The sequence below is a fragment of the Trachypithecus francoisi genome, unplaced genomic scaffold (assembly GCF_009764315.1).
Source record: "Trachypithecus francoisi isolate TF-2019V2 unplaced genomic scaffold, Tfra_2.0 Lachesis_group21, whole genome shotgun sequence".
Lineage (NCBI taxonomy): Eukaryota > Metazoa > Chordata > Mammalia > Primates > Cercopithecidae > Trachypithecus > Trachypithecus francoisi.
Window position 1 is genome coordinate 53,492,947 of NW_022681467.1, and position 17,202 is coordinate 53,510,148.

At 53.3% G+C, this 17,202-nt stretch overlaps 1 protein-coding gene and 1 long non-coding RNA gene across 3 annotated transcripts in view; one reads left to right on the top strand and one right to left on the bottom strand.

Annotated features, from left to right (window-relative positions):
- Nucleotides 1-14,260, bottom strand: part of PMEPA1 (prostate transmembrane protein, androgen induced 1) — a 63,220-nt gene extending 48,960 nt beyond the window's left edge. Inside the window, exon 1 of one of the 2 annotated variants that reach the window (XM_033186858.1) lies at nt 14,111-14,260. In XM_033186858.1, the coding sequence (XP_033042749.1) occupies nt 14,111-14,114 (4 nt within the window). In that variant the 5' untranslated portion in view covers nt 14,115-14,260. Of the gene's footprint in view, nt 1-13,126; nt 13,753-14,110 lie in introns of those variants that run through there. The other variant, XM_033186857.1, reaches the window with a different exon arrangement.
- Nucleotides 13,801-16,440, top strand: LOC117068982. The gene is made up of 2 exons (XR_004431331.1): nt 13,801-13,968; nt 14,130-16,440. It is a non-coding gene; the product is annotated as an uncharacterized LOC117068982 (long non-coding RNA).
- The last annotated feature ends 762 nt before the right edge of the window (nt 16,441-17,202 follow it).

Here is a 17,202-nt window from a genome sequence, read left to right on the forward strand (position 1 = left end):
AGGTTCAGGGGAAGGTGGGCTCATCCCTGCCTAGCCGAGTGAGGCACAGGCTTCAGGAAGAAAGAGGTATGAGCCCGGGCGCCCCTGGGGCTCCAGGAATGCCAGGAAAACCTTGTGTCTAGAACTTTCCCCTCTGACCATGGGCTGGCCAGTGGTCCTGCTTCTCTGTGACTCTCCCTCCCATTCACTGCCAAGACACTGCAGCCCAAGTTCAAACTCTGCTCTGTGGTGTGCTGGGTGATCCCTGGCAAGTGACTCAGCTCCGCCTCCTCCACGCGACGGGGTTGCCATGAGGATGAATGAGACAGACTGTGCAAAGTGCTCAGTGAGCACCTGAGCCACTGTCAGTAGGAATCGCTAGGGTTCAAAACGCCACGATGTCACAGGCAAGAACCCAGAAAAACAATCAAGGAGACAAAGTTGTTGGGTGTCAGGTTCATTCCCTAAATACTAACTGCTTCCCAGATTCTCCCCTTTCTTGTTTTTGTTCCTGAACCCCACCCTCAATTCCCCCGAGTCTATTCTGGGAAAAGGATCCAAAGCTCATTCTCACTAGAGTGAAAGGGAATGCCGCGAAGAGCAGAGCTCCAGACTTTTGTGTAGAGAGGCTGGCAAGAGAAAATAGAGGCCTCTGTGCACATTTCCGTTTTCACCCTTGATTTAAAAAAAAAGAAAAATGACATATTGTCAAGGAACCAAGGATAATGCTTACTCCGGGCAGTCATGCTCTTTGGGGAGCCTTGCTCTTGGAGTCACACTTGGATGCTGCTTCACTAAAGTGCTGGGAGGTCCCCGCTACATGACAGCTGAAGTGTGGGGCTAGGCCATCCACGGATGGGGAATGTCCGTAGAACTCATGGAAGGAACTGCCTTGGGACTCACACAGGGTGACAAGGAGGAGCAGATGGGAGTTGGTCCTGGTGGCTGCATGCACCAGGATTTCTGCAGCCCCCACTAGCCTTTTAGTCAGCCGTTTGTCTGTACAACTTCCAGTTTTCTCCATAAAGATCATCCACATCCCGACAGCCAACAGGTATCATCACTCAAGCCCTCTCTGAACCCTGACTGGGAGCAGACACTGGGAGTACCACCTCGGTGAGGATCTGAGCCCAGCAAGGATGGAGGGTGCAATTGATTAGCAATGTCTGCTATGGGCAGCAAATGGGGGATGCTGATCGAATGCTGTGCACTCAACATCCCTGATCTATACTTTGAAAGTCACCAGGCAGCTCAATAAATACTGGCTGGATTCTACAGGGTTACTGGCAAATTTCTCCTCCAGTGAACTTTCTCATAGCCATCCAGCCAGCAGCTAAACAGACGCCAATGGCATGCTGTGCACTTGGTCCTGAGCTAGAAGCTGGAGATTCAAAACTACCTGAGACAGGCCCTTGTTCCCTGATGCAGAGTGGAGGATGCAGTGCAGCTATGCAGATGGGGAACAAACCAGAGGAAAGCACGGCAGGAAGAAATATTCCCCTTGCAAGCAGAGCCTAGATTTATAAGGACAGTTGGAATTTGGACTCATAATTACACCTCTGGGCCATGTGGCAAGCAACTCTGATTACCCTCTAGACGGGAGGACAGTGGCAATTTAGGGCCAAAGCAACTAATAAAATCAGGCAAAATAAGTGGCACCATGTGTAAGTTCACACAGTTTGGAGAATAACGCAAAGAACTAACAACTGCAAACATCTAATAATTGTCATTGTTAGAGAAATAAGTGGGAAATGGGGCAGAGGCTCCCTTACACATGAGCCTAAACATTTAAACATGTGTTTCATGGTAGGTCCAGCTGATACATTTTTAAAAGAGGCAACATTCTCTGCATCTGTGGCTTATGACTTGAAACGTCCCTCCAGGTTTGGGTTTGGCGGCGGTATCCCTCCCATGTCAGCCTGCTCAGAGAACAAGATCCATAAACACAGGGAGAGATACACCCGAGATAGGAGTGCATTGAGCTGCGATCTATCCTAACAATCAACAGCAGCAAATGGAGTGGTGTTTAAAAGCTGGTTGGTGTTATTTCATCGGTTATATTCACCCATGTAATGACACCCTCTCCATCATTTCAATACACCCGCCTCTTTCTCCCCTATCATAAATAGATTAGAAAACCAGTTTCCTCCTATGGCCATGACCCTATTGGCTTCTAAGCTCAGCCCCATATGAATCAGCCCTGGCTCACCGAGATGGCATCTGAAATGACTCAGTAACGAGGAAGCACAGACACCAATAAATGAATCACGCCTTCCGCAAGACCAAACCTTTGGCTTTTACAGACACCAATTACAAAGTAGAAAGAAAAGAACAAAGAAATTATTCAGGGTGTTTGCGCAAAGTTGATTCAGAGGTTTATAGAATTATTACCGACTAAACTGTTTTTAGGAAAGCAATTAGAGCTCTGGCCAGCTACAGACATCAGCTCAGCCCGCTGAGGGGAATCTGCGGAACAGGCGGAGCAGGCACCAAGTTCCTGCAGGGTTCCCAGACCTGCGCGAAGTTCCCTGGCTTCACTTTCCACCTTCTCCTGGAAAAAGCTGTTCCGGACATTGCAGGAATCCTAAGAAGTGAGCACGTACATATAGATACACACACACACACAGACTTGGCAAAAGTCTCTGTATTAACTTTTATTTTTTATTCCTTAAATGTAGCAGCCGTAAAAGGACATCGAGATTCTCCCTTCTTTGGGAGTCTGAAGCACATCACTGACCATCATCAAACCCTCACGCCATCTCTCAGCTGACATCCAGAGTTGTTTCAGATTGAGGTTCTGTTACCTGCTGCGTAACTCAGGGGAATGAAGAAAGGCGTTTGCTGTGGCCCCATGCAAATTGTGAGCCTCCCTAAAGGAAGTGTGGCCTCTGGGATGAGTCACCCCACGGGCTCAAAACGAATCTTGTTGTCTGGGCATCTGAACCTTACAGGACAGCTGTGCAGTCTGTGGGTGTCACCCATATCAGGGATGTGCAAGTCTAGCGGGCAGCTTGATGCAAGAGAGAGACAACCTGAGCTCCGCTCAACTCACACTCTCGGGTAGCCGGCCCGCTTACCACCAATCCCTACTTACCATCAGCACCAACACCCTCGTGGCCATTTATTGAGTATCTACTAAGAATCAGCCCTGTGATAGGTGCTTAAAAGACAATTTATTTAATCACCTCCGTGCAGTAATTATAAATCCTAGTTTATAAACGAGGCAGCCAAGATCAGGGTGCGTAAGGAGCTGACCAAAGACTCCACATCTAGAAAGAGGCTCAGCTGTGTTAAAAAGCCCCTGGATCCTGCCACAGTCTCTCTCCCTGCACAACTACCAGGTGCCAGGACTGCCCCACAGGCTGAGCAAGGTGTGTGGGGTGCAGGGTAGTCTCTCGGGATCTGGTCTAGACGAGCAGAGGGGTAACCAGGCAACTGAGACCACTGGTGCTGAAAACCTCCTGGGGGAAAGAGCAGTTTGCATTTGCTCAGAATTTCTGAAAACTGATTCAACTTCCCATTTCTCTTGCTGCTGAGGACACAGCCTGGAAAATCTGATTTCACCTGCCTAGGGGAACCCAGGGCAAAGTGGGGAGAAGGTCAGGTTCACCTGAGCTCACCCTGTGACACACCTGTGGGAGGTGGGATGCCCATGGTGGACTCCAACAAGGGACTTCAGAGAAGCCTCCCAGCCTCGGCGGTTGGAACTCACATGTTTTGACAGTCCGTGTTTTATATATATCATACACAAAATGCAAATGTATACTGTATATACTTGAAGATACATGGCTCTAAATATAAAAACACACCTTTTTATATTCTTAACCACTGACACTCAGACAAATTCAGGGCTGGATTTGTCACTTTCATGCTCCCAAAGCCAGTGATGAACTGGCCCCTCCTGGAGACCTTAAGGACCAGCAGAGACTCTTCCACTCCTGATGCTGATGCAACCTGCATACTGGGAATCCATGACAACCTGCCAATGACAACAGAGGCTGACAGCTGCCACTGACAGACCCCACCACAGGCCCACGCTTTACAGAACATGTTCTGGGGAACAGGGAAACTGAGGCACACAATAATTCTGCTTCCACCGACTGTCAAAATGTTTATTGATCTATTTGGTGTCAAGATCGTGCAACTTTTATCAATACAAATAAGCACTCGGCACAGCCACCTCCCCTGAAACTCCAAAAGCCTACATTGGGGGGCAAAGGATATAGGATGGTTTCTTAGGACTTAAAAGGCAAAGTGGCATCTCAAAACTGCATGACCGCTAGCTGGTTCTGGCTGTGGCCATCCAGCCTGGGGGGGCCTAGCACCACTGCCAAGGAGGATTCGGAGGTGTTTTTTGCTGATGGTGAAGAGTTGGTTTGTGGAGGTCACAATCAACCTTTATGCACCATCCAGATCCCCGAGTCAGTGGGGAGTTTCAACTTGCTACCAATAATTAAAACTCTCTTTTCTGCCAGTAGAGCCATTTCCCAAGCCCACTGAAACAATAACAAAAGATTTTAGTTAAAAGACATCAAAAAAGGGGCCTGGCATGGTGGCTCACACCTGTAATCTCAGCACTTTGGGAGGCCAAGGTGGGCGGATCACCTGAGGTCAGGAGTTTGAGACCAGCCTGGCCAACATGGCAAAACCCTGTCTCTACTAAAAATACAAAAAATTAGCCAAGTGTGATGACTCACGCCTGTAGTCTCAGCTACTTGGGAGGCTGAGGCAGGAGAATCACTTGAACCCGGGAGGTAGAGGTTGCAGTAAGCTGAGATCGCACCACTGCACTCCAGCCTGGGCGACAAAGCGAAACTCCATTTCAAAAAAAATAAATAAATAAAAATAAACATAAATAAATAAATAAAAGACATAAAAAAAAGAAGAAGAAGAAAATCAGACTATACTTCTAATCTTTCTGACTCCTTATTAGTTTATGGCAGAGACTGATTCCAAGCCACCTTTCTTCCTACCCCCATCCCCACTAACAACAAATACATACTAGAATGTGCTGGAGCATTAGGAATAGCTGATCACCACCTGGTACCACCAAAGTTGAGTCATAATAGCTGCTTAGCTTGGTTCAACATGTGGCATCTCAACATCCCCTCTGAGTAAACTCCACCTTCCTCCATGAAGAGGATATTAACCCCAAGACACTCCCAGTCTGCAGCAAGTGTATGCCAAGAAGAACCACGCTTGGAATTCTCCTTCTGGGGGCTTGCAGCAAGCCCTGGCAATGAATTTTTGCCATTTGATGGCCTTTGTAGAACTAAAGCCATCACTGTGGAACCTTGACCACACAGGACAACTGAAGCAGGTGCAGGGGAGGTGGGTCCGCATTGACTTCTGTACCTGTCCCTTAGCTCTAGAAGAGAGGGTAGGTATGAAACTCAGGCACAGCTTCCTGCCCCAGATGGTGGAAACTTTGGAGCATTAAAAATCACATTTTGTGCCAGAGGTGCTTTTCAGGTAACGGTCTTGACAACCCCATAAAACAGATGTCATTCTTCCTTCCACTTCACAGAGGGTCGACTGGAGGCTCGGGAGGATACCATGCTCACCCCCGAAACAAAGGTCTTCAAAGCCTGTATCTTGAACACAAGAATCTGGAATCTCTTACAAGTTCGCCTGCCCACTTCCTCCCTTCATCCAATGCATATTAGACTCCTACCAGGTTCAGGACACAACCAACAACCACTCGGTGCTTGGTGCCTGGGGGGAAAGCAGACATGGCACAGCTAATGACACAAAAATTGGATTACTGCCATGAGAGGTGGGACAGGAGGAAGACTAGGGTGCTCGTGGGCCCCAAACAGGACACCAGGCTGGGGGTCTCCCTAGGTGAGGCCCTGAAGGTGCCTCTGAGTGTGGCCTCTCAGCTTCCCTTCTGAAATGACTAGTGTTCTTTCACCTGTCTCCCTACAAGAGTGGCAGCTTGCAGAGGGCAGGAATTTGTCTGTGTCGTTCCCTGACATTCTGCGGCCCTGGGAACAGCACAGGAGGTCAGAGGTGCGTGGCAAATGGTGCTGAACGCCGAGCCCCTGCAGAGGCTGTGTCTAGTGATGTCCCCTATCAAGCCTACATTTGACTCCCTGGGAACATTCCCCGGCTACTCCCTAAACCCCTGCCATGACATCTGTTGGTGCTGGTATGTCAGAGATGCACAGAGGAGCTGGAGACAGAGACACCGGCTCCTCACACAGCCTGACAAGGCATGTGTGTTTTGGGGAGGCATTTCCAATGAATGTCAGCCAGTGTCTTGCCAGAGTAGAATGGACCCAATTGCTCTGAGAGGTGGCCAATTCTTACGTGTTCTTCCCTAACAAATGGTCCAATATGGGCTTGCACTGTTGGGAGCCTAAAATACCACTGCAATGACCAATCTCGCAAAGAAAGCCCTGGAGCTCAGGAGGTCGGTGTGGTGGAAAAGAAAGCCTGGGAATGTGGGCTGCAAGGTCAGGGAGCTTGAGTTTGAATCCCAATGGAGCATCAGTTCCCGGCTGTGTGACCTCGAGCAAGTATCTTACCCTCTCTGATCCCATTTTTGTATTCGCAAATTGGTGCAATAGCTCTCTCAGGGTTGTTTTGAACACTGAGAAAAATGCGTCACTAATACCTGGCACATAATAATCTCTTCACATTCAACTAGGAAAAAAAGCAGAAGCAAAAAAATCCATCAGTCACCAGGGGAACAGAAAAGAGAAGCCATTCTGTGGCTCTCAGATAGCTTGGGGATGCCCCCAGCTCTTCCAGGTCCACTCTAGGGTGCTGAAGCCCCTGCCCTGGCTGGTAAGTCATTCTGGGATTTTTCCCAGTTTGGTGACCAACAGTTCTGCCAGTGCCTGACAAGACCCTGACGAGACCCCTGAGGTGTCAAGGTTTGGCTTTGTAGTGTCATCCAATGGGAAAATGAGGTTGACTGTCAGTACTCGGCACTGTCACAGCTTCACAAAGGGGTGCAGCCCACCCCGGGGAGAAGGCAGGAAGGAGTGCTTGGAGCAGAAGTGAAACTCAAGACCGGCCCCTCCCCGGCCCTCCCCCCGCTGCACCTGTTGATGAGGGTAGGGGAGATCAGGGCCTTTCTTTCAATGGTTTGCCTCTCACACGCTCACCTGTTAAAAATTTCAATTGATTCTCAAAAAGGGGAGCCCCAAACCATCAGAAACTACTGTTTTGTGCCTTGCCTTGTACCCCCTCTTCCAACCTCTGTCCACCAAGCCTGGCAGTGGATTAAGGGAACCCGGCTGGCAGGCCCGAAGAGACTGTCTGGGGCTTCCTGGGCCGGCAACAGGCATGCTGGGGTCGTTGCCAGCCAGGTTTGCCGTGGACCTGGCAAGGACAAGGAGTATTACACAGATAGTCAATTACCTCCATGTTCAAGGCCATGGGCCCCAGATGGGCCTGTTGATTCCAACCTTCCCAGCCAGTCCGAGGGTGGGCAACCTTTTTCTGGTGAAGGCCTTCTCATCACCAGGCACTCTGTTACAGAGTGACCGCTAGGGAACCAGGCAGAAAGGACCATCGAGTCCAATCCGCCCCACCACCACCCACCTCCACGAACACACAGTTGCGCCAGACACCAGGCCACACACAGCCAGAATCTCCCGGCACCCTCAGCACAGGGGCTATTATCACCCCACTTTACAGACCTATCAGGCGACAGTGAAGGGGAGCACAAAGGGGAGGGGGCCAGCAAGTTTTGACGTCTCCATCCCTCTGGCCCTCGATCACACTCCTAACCCACCCACAGCAGGACAGGTCACTTGATGGGACAGATGGGGTCTGCCAGCAGGTTCTGTGGGGCTTCTTGGTGACGGGAGACAAAAAGAATTGCCACACTTAAAACCCAGGAGTTTTATGTCAAAATCTAACCATTCAGCTGCTCTGGAATGGAAAGATCTGGCCACTCAGGGCCCACGTGGCAATGGTGGGCTGAGCAGTGGCCACAGTGCCTTTAAACTGGACTCTTTCCCCCAGCTCCCTGGAGCCCACCCCAAAGACAACTGAGTTTGCTTCCCTGAGCCATGCTCCCCCAGCCTCGGGGAGCCCCCGGCATGGCATGGTACCATCCTCGTCACTCCAGAGGGTGCATGAAGAGCAGGTCCGCCTCCCGCACAGCTCCCGCACGTGCCCCAACCATGCGTGCGTTACGCAACACTTTGTAAAAAGCAAAAAATGGGCCCTCGGCTTCAATCTCCTTCTCTCAGCATGTGCACCGTGCAGAACCCGAGGCTGGCAGCAGCACAGCCTCCGAAATTCACCGTGTAAGAGTTCCTTCTCTTTGGGCAGGATCCCAGACACCAGGGTGCCTGCAAACTTGGTCTCTGGATGCTAACACCTGAAGCGAGAAGACCACACCAATCCTCAGGTTTGGACCCTGCCACCAGCACCCTCCTCCAAACATTTTCTGGCTTTTAAACTATTGACAGGACTATAAACGTTTGAACTCCCTGGCCCTGGGCCAAGTTGGGAGTGGAGATGGTGGGGGTAGGCACGTGGGAACACCTGACCCCGTGGCTCTGGGGCAATTTGGTGGCGGGTGCATCTTGCAGCATGGAGGCTGCCTTGGGGCTCCTGAGGGAAGCAGCTCTGCTGTAGATGCTTCCAGCCTCCACGGACCTCCCAACAGCCTCCCTTCTCCTGGGCAGCAGCACACATGGCTCCACTTTCCTTCTTTTTCGGACAGAGTGCATACGTTTGCACCAGTTACAGGGGAGAACGTGCACTCTTCCCCCTTTTCTTCTTACGTGGCCAGAAGTTTTAACCATTCCCAACCCAAAGAGAAGAGGGCAGGAAAGACAGATGGGAGTAGAAGCTGTGTGTGCCTGTGTATGAATGTGTGTGCGCATGTGTGTGTGTCTGCACGTGTGCGCACGCAAGCACCCACTCACAGGCGTGTGTGTGTTTGTACAGGAACAATTAGTTATCCTGTGCCTTGACAAATGCTAAACTCACCTCGACCCTGGGTCACACTGGGCAGTGTAGCTGGCTTAACCCAGACCTCCTGGGAAGCTGCGGCCAACTGTCTGACCTAAGACTCGGGTCACAGAACTCAACTCCCTTAATAACTCCCTTAGTACACCACAACCTAAAACCCAGACAGTCAGAAAACCTGTGGGTGAAAAGTCGCAGGGTTTAGCGGGCCCACAGGGGAGAACAGCTGGCGTTAGACGTCTATATTTTAACCCCGATCCAAAACATCAGCTTTCACTAACGCCGGGGTCTCTCCTTAGAAACGCAAATCCAAGATGAAAACGGGAAAACTTCATCTCAAGAGGAAGCCCCTGACTATCCTTCATGGCACACAATAGGCACTCAGTAAAGCTGAGTGGATGAGTGGCTGCAGAGTGGCCACAGGCCTTCACAGAACAGGCATCTGATGGGAACTGAGGGTCTCCTGGCAATGCAGATGCTGCCCTCTGGCCCGCAAGCCCCTTAGGAGAAACCACTAATTGATTAAACAGTGGTCTCAGTAAGGGGCATTTGACCATGTCTGGAGACATTTCTGGCTGTCAAACCTGGGAGACGGGTGCTGGTATCTAGTGGGTGGAGGCCAGGGGTGCTGCTAACACCTTACAGAGCACAGGACGGCCTTTCCTGCCTCCCAAAAAGAATTACTGGGCTCAGAATGTCACAGTGCCAAGGCACTGTCTCTACACCCTCACTTGATTCAAGCAAGTGTCAAAACAGCATGTGCCAGGCAAACACAGGGAAACCTGGGTGTCCTGTGAGTTTCTGATATTTTCTCATATTTGTTTGGAACAGGTTGGAGAAGAGGAATCAGAGGCTCGGTGACTCTGGCCAGTGGGTGGTGTTAAAAAGACAGCTGTCACCGTAGATACCACCAGAGATGGGCCCAGGGCAGGGGCACCTCCCAGGACCCTCAGGAAACGTCTCCTGTGTGAGCAGACAACGGATGGCCCCAGGTTCAGTCTTTCCCGAGAGAGACAACTTAGCATCCATCTGGGCCCCAAAGGTTTCAGATAATAGCCAGAGGAGAAAGACCAGGGGTCATCTCCCAGACGCAGCTGAACTGAAACGAGGTAGATGAGGCTGCCAGGAAAACCGGGTGCCGGAGTCCTTTCCTCAAAAGTAGCCGCATCAAGCTCCAGGCTGTCATCTGCTGGGCTGTCACTCGTGCTGCCTGCTTTTAATCCCAGGACCCCTGGCTTTTTAAAAGAAAGGGTTTTCCCACGGGTATGTTTTGGGAACACTGAATTGCCGCCAGACAGCAACCTCATCCCTTGACTCTCAGAAAAAACGGGGCCCCAGGAGTATCCTGTTACAGTCAAGCTCATTCCATTCAACATCCTGAGAGCAGACACGAAGGGGCTCTGACGATTTCCCCCAGCCCTCAATTTCAAGGAGGACCTGCCCTGGGGCCCAGGTTCCAAATTCAAGAGGCGAGGGTGTGCAGTCCAAGAGAAACCACCCTGGCCTGGGGCTGGTGTGGGTTTTGGACCTTGGGCAAAACTTTCCACAGTGGGCTTTCCTCATCTATTATAAGCCAGGGATGTGAACCCCGAGCTTGCGTAGGCTCCTCTCAGGTCTGAAATTTGAGGTAGCTGAAGACCACACATGGGAACCGGCAGTGGGTGGGAAGCCCGGTCCAGCCCAGTGACCTCCAGCCAGGCTCAGCAGGGCAGAGACCCTATCTTGAAAGACTATAGAATTTTAGATTTCATCCACCTCGGTCTCATTCTTCAGATGAGGAGAGTGAGGCCCATCATGGCTTAAGGACCTAGCAAGGTATCTTACAGGATAGGAGCCACGTGGACACTGCCTCAAAGCCCAATTCCAAACCATCCATCAAGTTCTAGTTGCAAACAACTCCCAGCACGTACTAGGTGAAAAACAGCAGCCACCACTAGTTAAAAGAAAAACCAAGTAATAGCTTCTTTCCTTTCTTTTTTCCTCCCCTCGCTTCCTTCCTATCTTTTGGTGTAAAGAAACTCCAGGAGACACCAGGCCTTACTACTTCCTCACCCTAGTCCTTCAGGGAAATCTGATGAAAACAAACTGTTACAGTATACCTGCATTTTAAAGACTGGTTGGTTCCCTGGCGCCTTGCAGCTTTCTTCCAATAAGTAGGGGCTGTGTATACACAGAACACAGGACTAACTGGGGCACCCAGGGGCCAGCTGGAACCAGCTAGGGTTCCAGGCATTCACCCCAAGGGTCCTACTCACTTAAAGGCTGCCAGGGGCGGCCGGGCAAAGTGCAGAGGGTGGCAGCAAGGCATTTAGCAAGAGGCCTTGATGTCAGGTCAAAAACATCATGAAGGACTGATGAGCCTAAGAGAGAACAGAAATAAGAACTATGCTTGTTTTTTGTTTTTTGTTTTTTTAAAGTCCTGAACCATAAAGAGAGACAAGAGTAAAATGCTGCACTGTGCCCAGCCCTTGGGATACGGGTGACACAAGGATGTGTGCCCCTTGAGCAGGAGGTCCCCAAGGCAGCTTTACAGAACGAAGGGCAAAAAGTGAGGCAACCAGGGCCCTGAAGCAGCAATCCATCTAAGGCAAGACTCTCCAAACGTGTGCGAACGGATTTTCATCACATCCTCGTGCATTTCATTAGCCTCCTGAGTTCACAAAAGGCCTCTGGGAAGGCAAGTCGGTTCCGCAAACGCTGGTTCTGGGCAGGTCCTCCTGGCACCTCGCTGGTCTGGCGCAGGCTGGCTGCGGGGGGTAGGGGGAGAGCTATCCGTTCCAGGCTGGGAGGGAGTGTCCAGGTGGATGGACGGAAGGACCCACCGCCAAAGCCCGGCGAGCCTGGTTATTTTTATCACTCAAAGCTCACTGTATAGGCTCAGGGGCCACAAACTGGCAGCCGCCTGCGGACACTTGCTTATGAGCTGCCCAGACACTGCCTTCATTCCACGGCGGCTGCTTCCCAGTTCCGGGCCCCAGCTAGGGGCAGCCTGGCCCTGGCAGGGAAGGGCTGTGTGCCCCTTCACCAGGGTGCTTCCTCAGAGTGGGAATGGGAAAACTAAAGCTCTGGGAAGCAATAGGTCCCCGAAAAGATGGGCTGGGGGACAAGATGTAGGCTAGAAGCCAGAACCGGGGAGGTGGTGGTTCAATTCCCCGCTCAACCAATTGTCCACCTAGGTGGGCTGTGTGTGCAGGAGGTAGGGACTTACTTATCTGAACTTTTGGGTGCACAGGCAGCTGCGTTAGCTACAAGGTTCAAAACCCCTCTCCCCACCGTTGGTCCACTAACCCCTTTTAGGGCCAGGCAGTCCCAAACACAAACAGCCCCAAACTTTGACTCCTTTGTAACCACGGCTTCAGCCAGACTGAACCAAGCTGTCCAGACAGAGGCTATTTATAGGTGCGTCGGGGACACAGACACTGGCACAATGACACACACACATTCAAGATCCACGCTGGGCCAGACGCGCCAGCGCTGAGCCCTGGATTCAGACACCTGGACACACAGGTCCCCAGATCCGGCCCAACCAGACCAGACCCCCAGAAAGACGCACACGCTCAAGAAAGGCACCCCGGCCCGGACACGGGAAAGACACACAGAGAGAGGCAGAAAGACTCGGGGGCACGCACTTTTGGGCAAGACCGCGACTCAGACCCCCAGACACCCCGAGAGACGCCGAAGACCCAGACAGAGCCACGCAGCCACGCACACTCCACAGACGCCACGGACATCCACTCAGAGCCCGAGACAGCGCCGCAAACACTCCAGACACACGCCCGGAGCCCCAGACACCTCGCAGACCAGACAGTGTCTCACACGCCCCTCCACCCCCGCCCAAAGTTGATAAAGAGCCGGCCTAATTGCTCCATCGCGACTGCCCCTTAGGGAAATAAAATGGAAACTTCACGGATCCGCCCGCACCAGCCCTCCCGCGCCGTGCGCCGCCGCTGGGCCCCGGGTCCGAGTCAGGGCGGGCGGGGCGCGGACAGCGGGGGCCGTGCCAGGCTCGCAGCGCCGCGGGACAAAGCCGGGCCGGCCGCCAGCTGCAGCGAGCCGGGAGGGCGCGCCCGGGGCGCGGCGGACGCTGCCGGGGCGCAGAGCGTTCGGTCCGAGGGGGCGCGCACGGCCCGGACCCCCGCCCGCAGCTGTGCCCCAACATAGGGTCCGAGCCCGACGGAGTCTCCGGGGAGGGGGGCGTGGGGTCACTCACTGATCTCCATGCTCTGGAACAAAGAGCGTTTGCAGTTGCACGTGCAGGAGACATTGGGCTGCCCGGCGGCGGCGGCGGCGGTGCTGTTGACCCCCATCAAGCGGTGCATGGACGGCGCGGCGGCGCGGCGCGGGGCGCGGGGGGCGCGGGGGCGGCCGGGGGGGGCTCCGGCCGGCGCCCGGAGCTGGGGCCCCGCATGCAGGAGGCGCGCGGCGGGGGAGGTGCGCCCCGGCTCGCCGGGCTCGGGTCGCCGCCAAGTTCCCGGGGCGCCGCGGGGCTCAATGCGCGGGACCGCGCTCTTCTGCGCCCCCACCCCGGCCGCCCCTCCGCAGCCCCGGGGCGTCGGCAGTGCCCGCGGGTGGCGTCCGGAAAATGGGCTGGCAGCGGGGCGCGCGCTGCCGCCGGGGCTGAGCCTCTGCCGCTAGCTTTCCCCAGCCGAGCGCCTCCGCCGCCGCCGCCGCCGCCGCCTCCTCCTCATTCAAGTCCAAGGAGATCGGGTTTCGCTCCGAGACCGCGGTCGGAGGCAGGCAGACGGTCTGACGTCAGCGCTAGACGGGGCTGCCGGTTCCCACCGCGCGGGGGCCGGGGAGGGGGCGCGCGCTGCGCCAATCCCCGCCGAGGTTCCCCCGCACCCCCTCCCCGAGCCGGGGGGCGGGGTGACGGGAAACGGGGCGGGCTCTTAAAGGGCCAGAGCTAGGCGGCCCACGTAGACCCGGCACCCGCGCAACGGAGGAGGGGCCCTGTGCCCTCTCCTCAACGGCGGTAGCTTGGAACGCCTGCCCGGCGCACGCCCGGGGCCAGGGAGCCGAACTCGGTGCCAGCCGCACCCGGGGGGGTTGCTGGTGCGCCCTCCCCTCGCCCCCGTCCCTGGGGTCCTTGACCCAGGCTTCTGGGGCTAGCCTGTCTTCTGAGGAGCACAAGGTCCCTGGGGGCTCAGGGAAGAGAAACTGGAGAAAGGGGGAGGAAGCCCCCAAGATGGATCACCCATTGCCTGATTTCGCAGGAGACTGTCCGCCTTCAGTTCTGCAGCAGCTCGGGAATCACGGCCCACTGAGCCCCCAAGCGCTTTCACCCGAACCCAAGGAGGACGACCAGGAAAGACGGGAACTCGCGTAGACACGCCCGGAAGCCCTTGTCATGTAAATAGCTGTCGGGGACTGGTGTACTGTCGCCGCCCCAGCCGGCGGGACCTGGGGCGAATCCACACCCATTGTCTGCTGCCCGAGGGGCCACCGGCGGGGGGCGCGGCTCCGGAGTTCAAAAGGGATATGAGCGGGAGGGGTGTACTTTTATTTCATTAAGTTTTAATTACAGGAGCGCTACAAGAACACATTCTTCTGGTTTAAAAAGATATTAAAATATTACATAAGAGACCTCCCCTCCCTGGCCCACCTCCAGGCTCTTAAGAATTTAGTGTGTCGCCTCTTAGACACTTTATCAAAGCTTCACTTATTTAACAAGCACTTAAGGAGCACCTACCTGTGCCAGAAACTCTCCAAATATTAACTCAACTTGACACCGACTCAGTGTGGCCGAATATCATTCTCCCCATTTTACAGAGCGGGAAGCTGGTCAGGGAAGTTGCTTGTTGAAAGCCACACGGTGGTGGAGCCTGTGTTCCAACCCAGGACCCTGGGGTAGCTGCCTCTCCCTCTCCCACATAGTCCTGATTCTTTAAATATCCACATATTCCTGTAATGCCTGGAGTTTTAGTAATTAGCAGGGACTTCGTGTGTGTTCAAAGCAAACAAACAAACAAAAAAAGCTTTTAAAAAATGTTATTGTGTTGGTAAACAGTTTGGATAGAGAAGGAAAAGCTGGAATTTGGGAAATGAAGGTGGCCACAGGGGAGAACTTAACCTAGACCAGAGTGAATTCATCCTTCAAAGAAAGCTGGTGCAGGAAGTGGGTTCCTGCTCTCCCTGCACAGGCACAGTGGTGCGCCAGAGCTCCCCCAGAAAGACTGAGAGGCTAGTTCTGGAGAAGTCAAGCCCAGGGATGTGGCTCAGGCTGGTCCAGGCTCTTTGGAGGAGTCCAAGAGTGCCCAGCCCAGAGGGAGGTTCAGAGTCACTGACCATCTTCTGTTTGAGAGGAGAAGCTCACTCTTGGAGCCACAGCCAGCACTAGATCAGGACCCAGGCCCTGGCCCAGGAGTGGGGCAATACCCAGGGTCTACCCCAGATGGCACCCTGCTGTGAGCTGGGCTCCCTCAGCCCCTGCCTTGAGAAAGGGGCAGTATCATCAGCGTGTCTTTTATCAGGGGAGATATTGCTGCAGTTTGGCCTCTGCAACTTAAAAGAAAAGCTGAGGGTCCTGAGCGGCCCTTGGGGGACCACTGCAAATATTGGCTGGGCCTGGAGACGACCTGGGTCCCATTCACTTCCTAGGGTAAAGGAGGTCATCTTTACCACTCCTGCTTTCAGCCATTTCTTCATTCATTCAATCAACTAACTCTGGCTGAGCTGCAACCCTGAGCTGAGGGAATTCAGACATGCCAGACCCAGCCCCTGCCCTCCGGGAAGTCTCCGGAGACCTGGCTAGTCTGGCTGGGAGAAGTCACACTCACACGTTGATTGTCTTGGAAGTGAGATGGCATTTACACAATGGAGGCTGCACTGCCAGCAGGCAAAAATAACCAGTTAATTCAGTGGATTAAAGAAACCAAACCTACCCACAACACTTGACCTCCCATTGATCTGTCTGCGACAACGGCAGTGGCTACCATTTATTGAGTGCTGATGGTGTCACCTGGGATTGACTTAGTGGTCTCTGGCGCTAGTTCCAAAGTTGATTCTGTCTGGAGAGCTTAAGGCAGTGTTCAGAACTGAGGGTCCGATCTGAGGGTCACCCAAAGATGAGTGGGACATAGCTGTGTGACCTTGGCTGAGTGCTTTCACCTCTCCAACCTCAGTTTCCTCTTCTGCAAAATGGGTGGCTTCATGGCACCTTCACATGGTGTGATTGCGAAGAATGAAGGGATTGATGCCTTGCAAGTAGAGAAGAAGGGGCCGGATACATCTTAGTTGTTATGTTATTTAATCATCTTGGCAACCCTGGGAGGGAGGAACCACTATCATTTTATTTTCCATTTTACAGATGAGGAGAACGATGATTCCAGCACAGACAGGGCCCCTGACGGGGCAGTAGGAAAGGAGAATTGCTTTGGAAGGAGCATAGGCTGGACTGCCAGCATTCACAGGAGGCTTCGTGTGTGCCCAGGACTGCCAGAATTAAATACAGGACACCCAGTTCAGTTTGAATTTCAGATAAACTATGAATAATGTTTAGTATAAGTATATCTCAATTTAACTGGATAGCTTGTGTTTTTCTTTGTGAAATCTGGTAACCCTAGATGTGCCAGGGATTGTGATGCCAGCAATTTGGGCATGAGGGGCAGAGCCCACTGTCAGGCACAGGCAGAGAAGGTCACAACTCCCTGATTCTACCCAGGGGAAATGGGCACAGCCAAGATGTTAATGGGCTGAGGAGGGAGGGCTCACTGCTGGAAGTGGGAGTGGGGAAGGGGCACCACGATTGGGCAGGCCTGAGTCCCTGGGAAGAAGGCCACAAGTCAGAGGTAAAAGAAAGGTTTTGTTCACTCGTTCAACAAACATTCTGCTCCTATTCAGTGTGAAACTCTGTGCTGGGTATTGGGCACAGGGCTGGGAAGAAAACAAACTCCCTGACCTCAGGTGACATTGTGAGGGACAAAGGGACTAAAGACACACATGCAAACTCATAGGTCAATGTGGTCAGGAGGTCATTTCAGACATGGTGACGACAGGCCAAAGGCCAGAGTTGGGGTAAGATCAAGGAAGCCCTCTCTGAGGAGGTGGCATCTCATTCGACCTACAGTTACCGACCACCCACAGGTGCAGCCCCAGCCATACTGAGGCTCACAGGTGAGGCTGACATCACATGTGTAAAAAGATGAGTCCAGGTGATCATTTCAGAGGGACCAAACCTGGAAGAATATAAAGGGAGAGGGTTTGGAGGCGACTTGAGCCCAAAGCGTTGGGTTTGCTCTCTGGGGAGATGTGGGCTACGCATGTAGGGGACAGTGGAGAGGGGGTGCC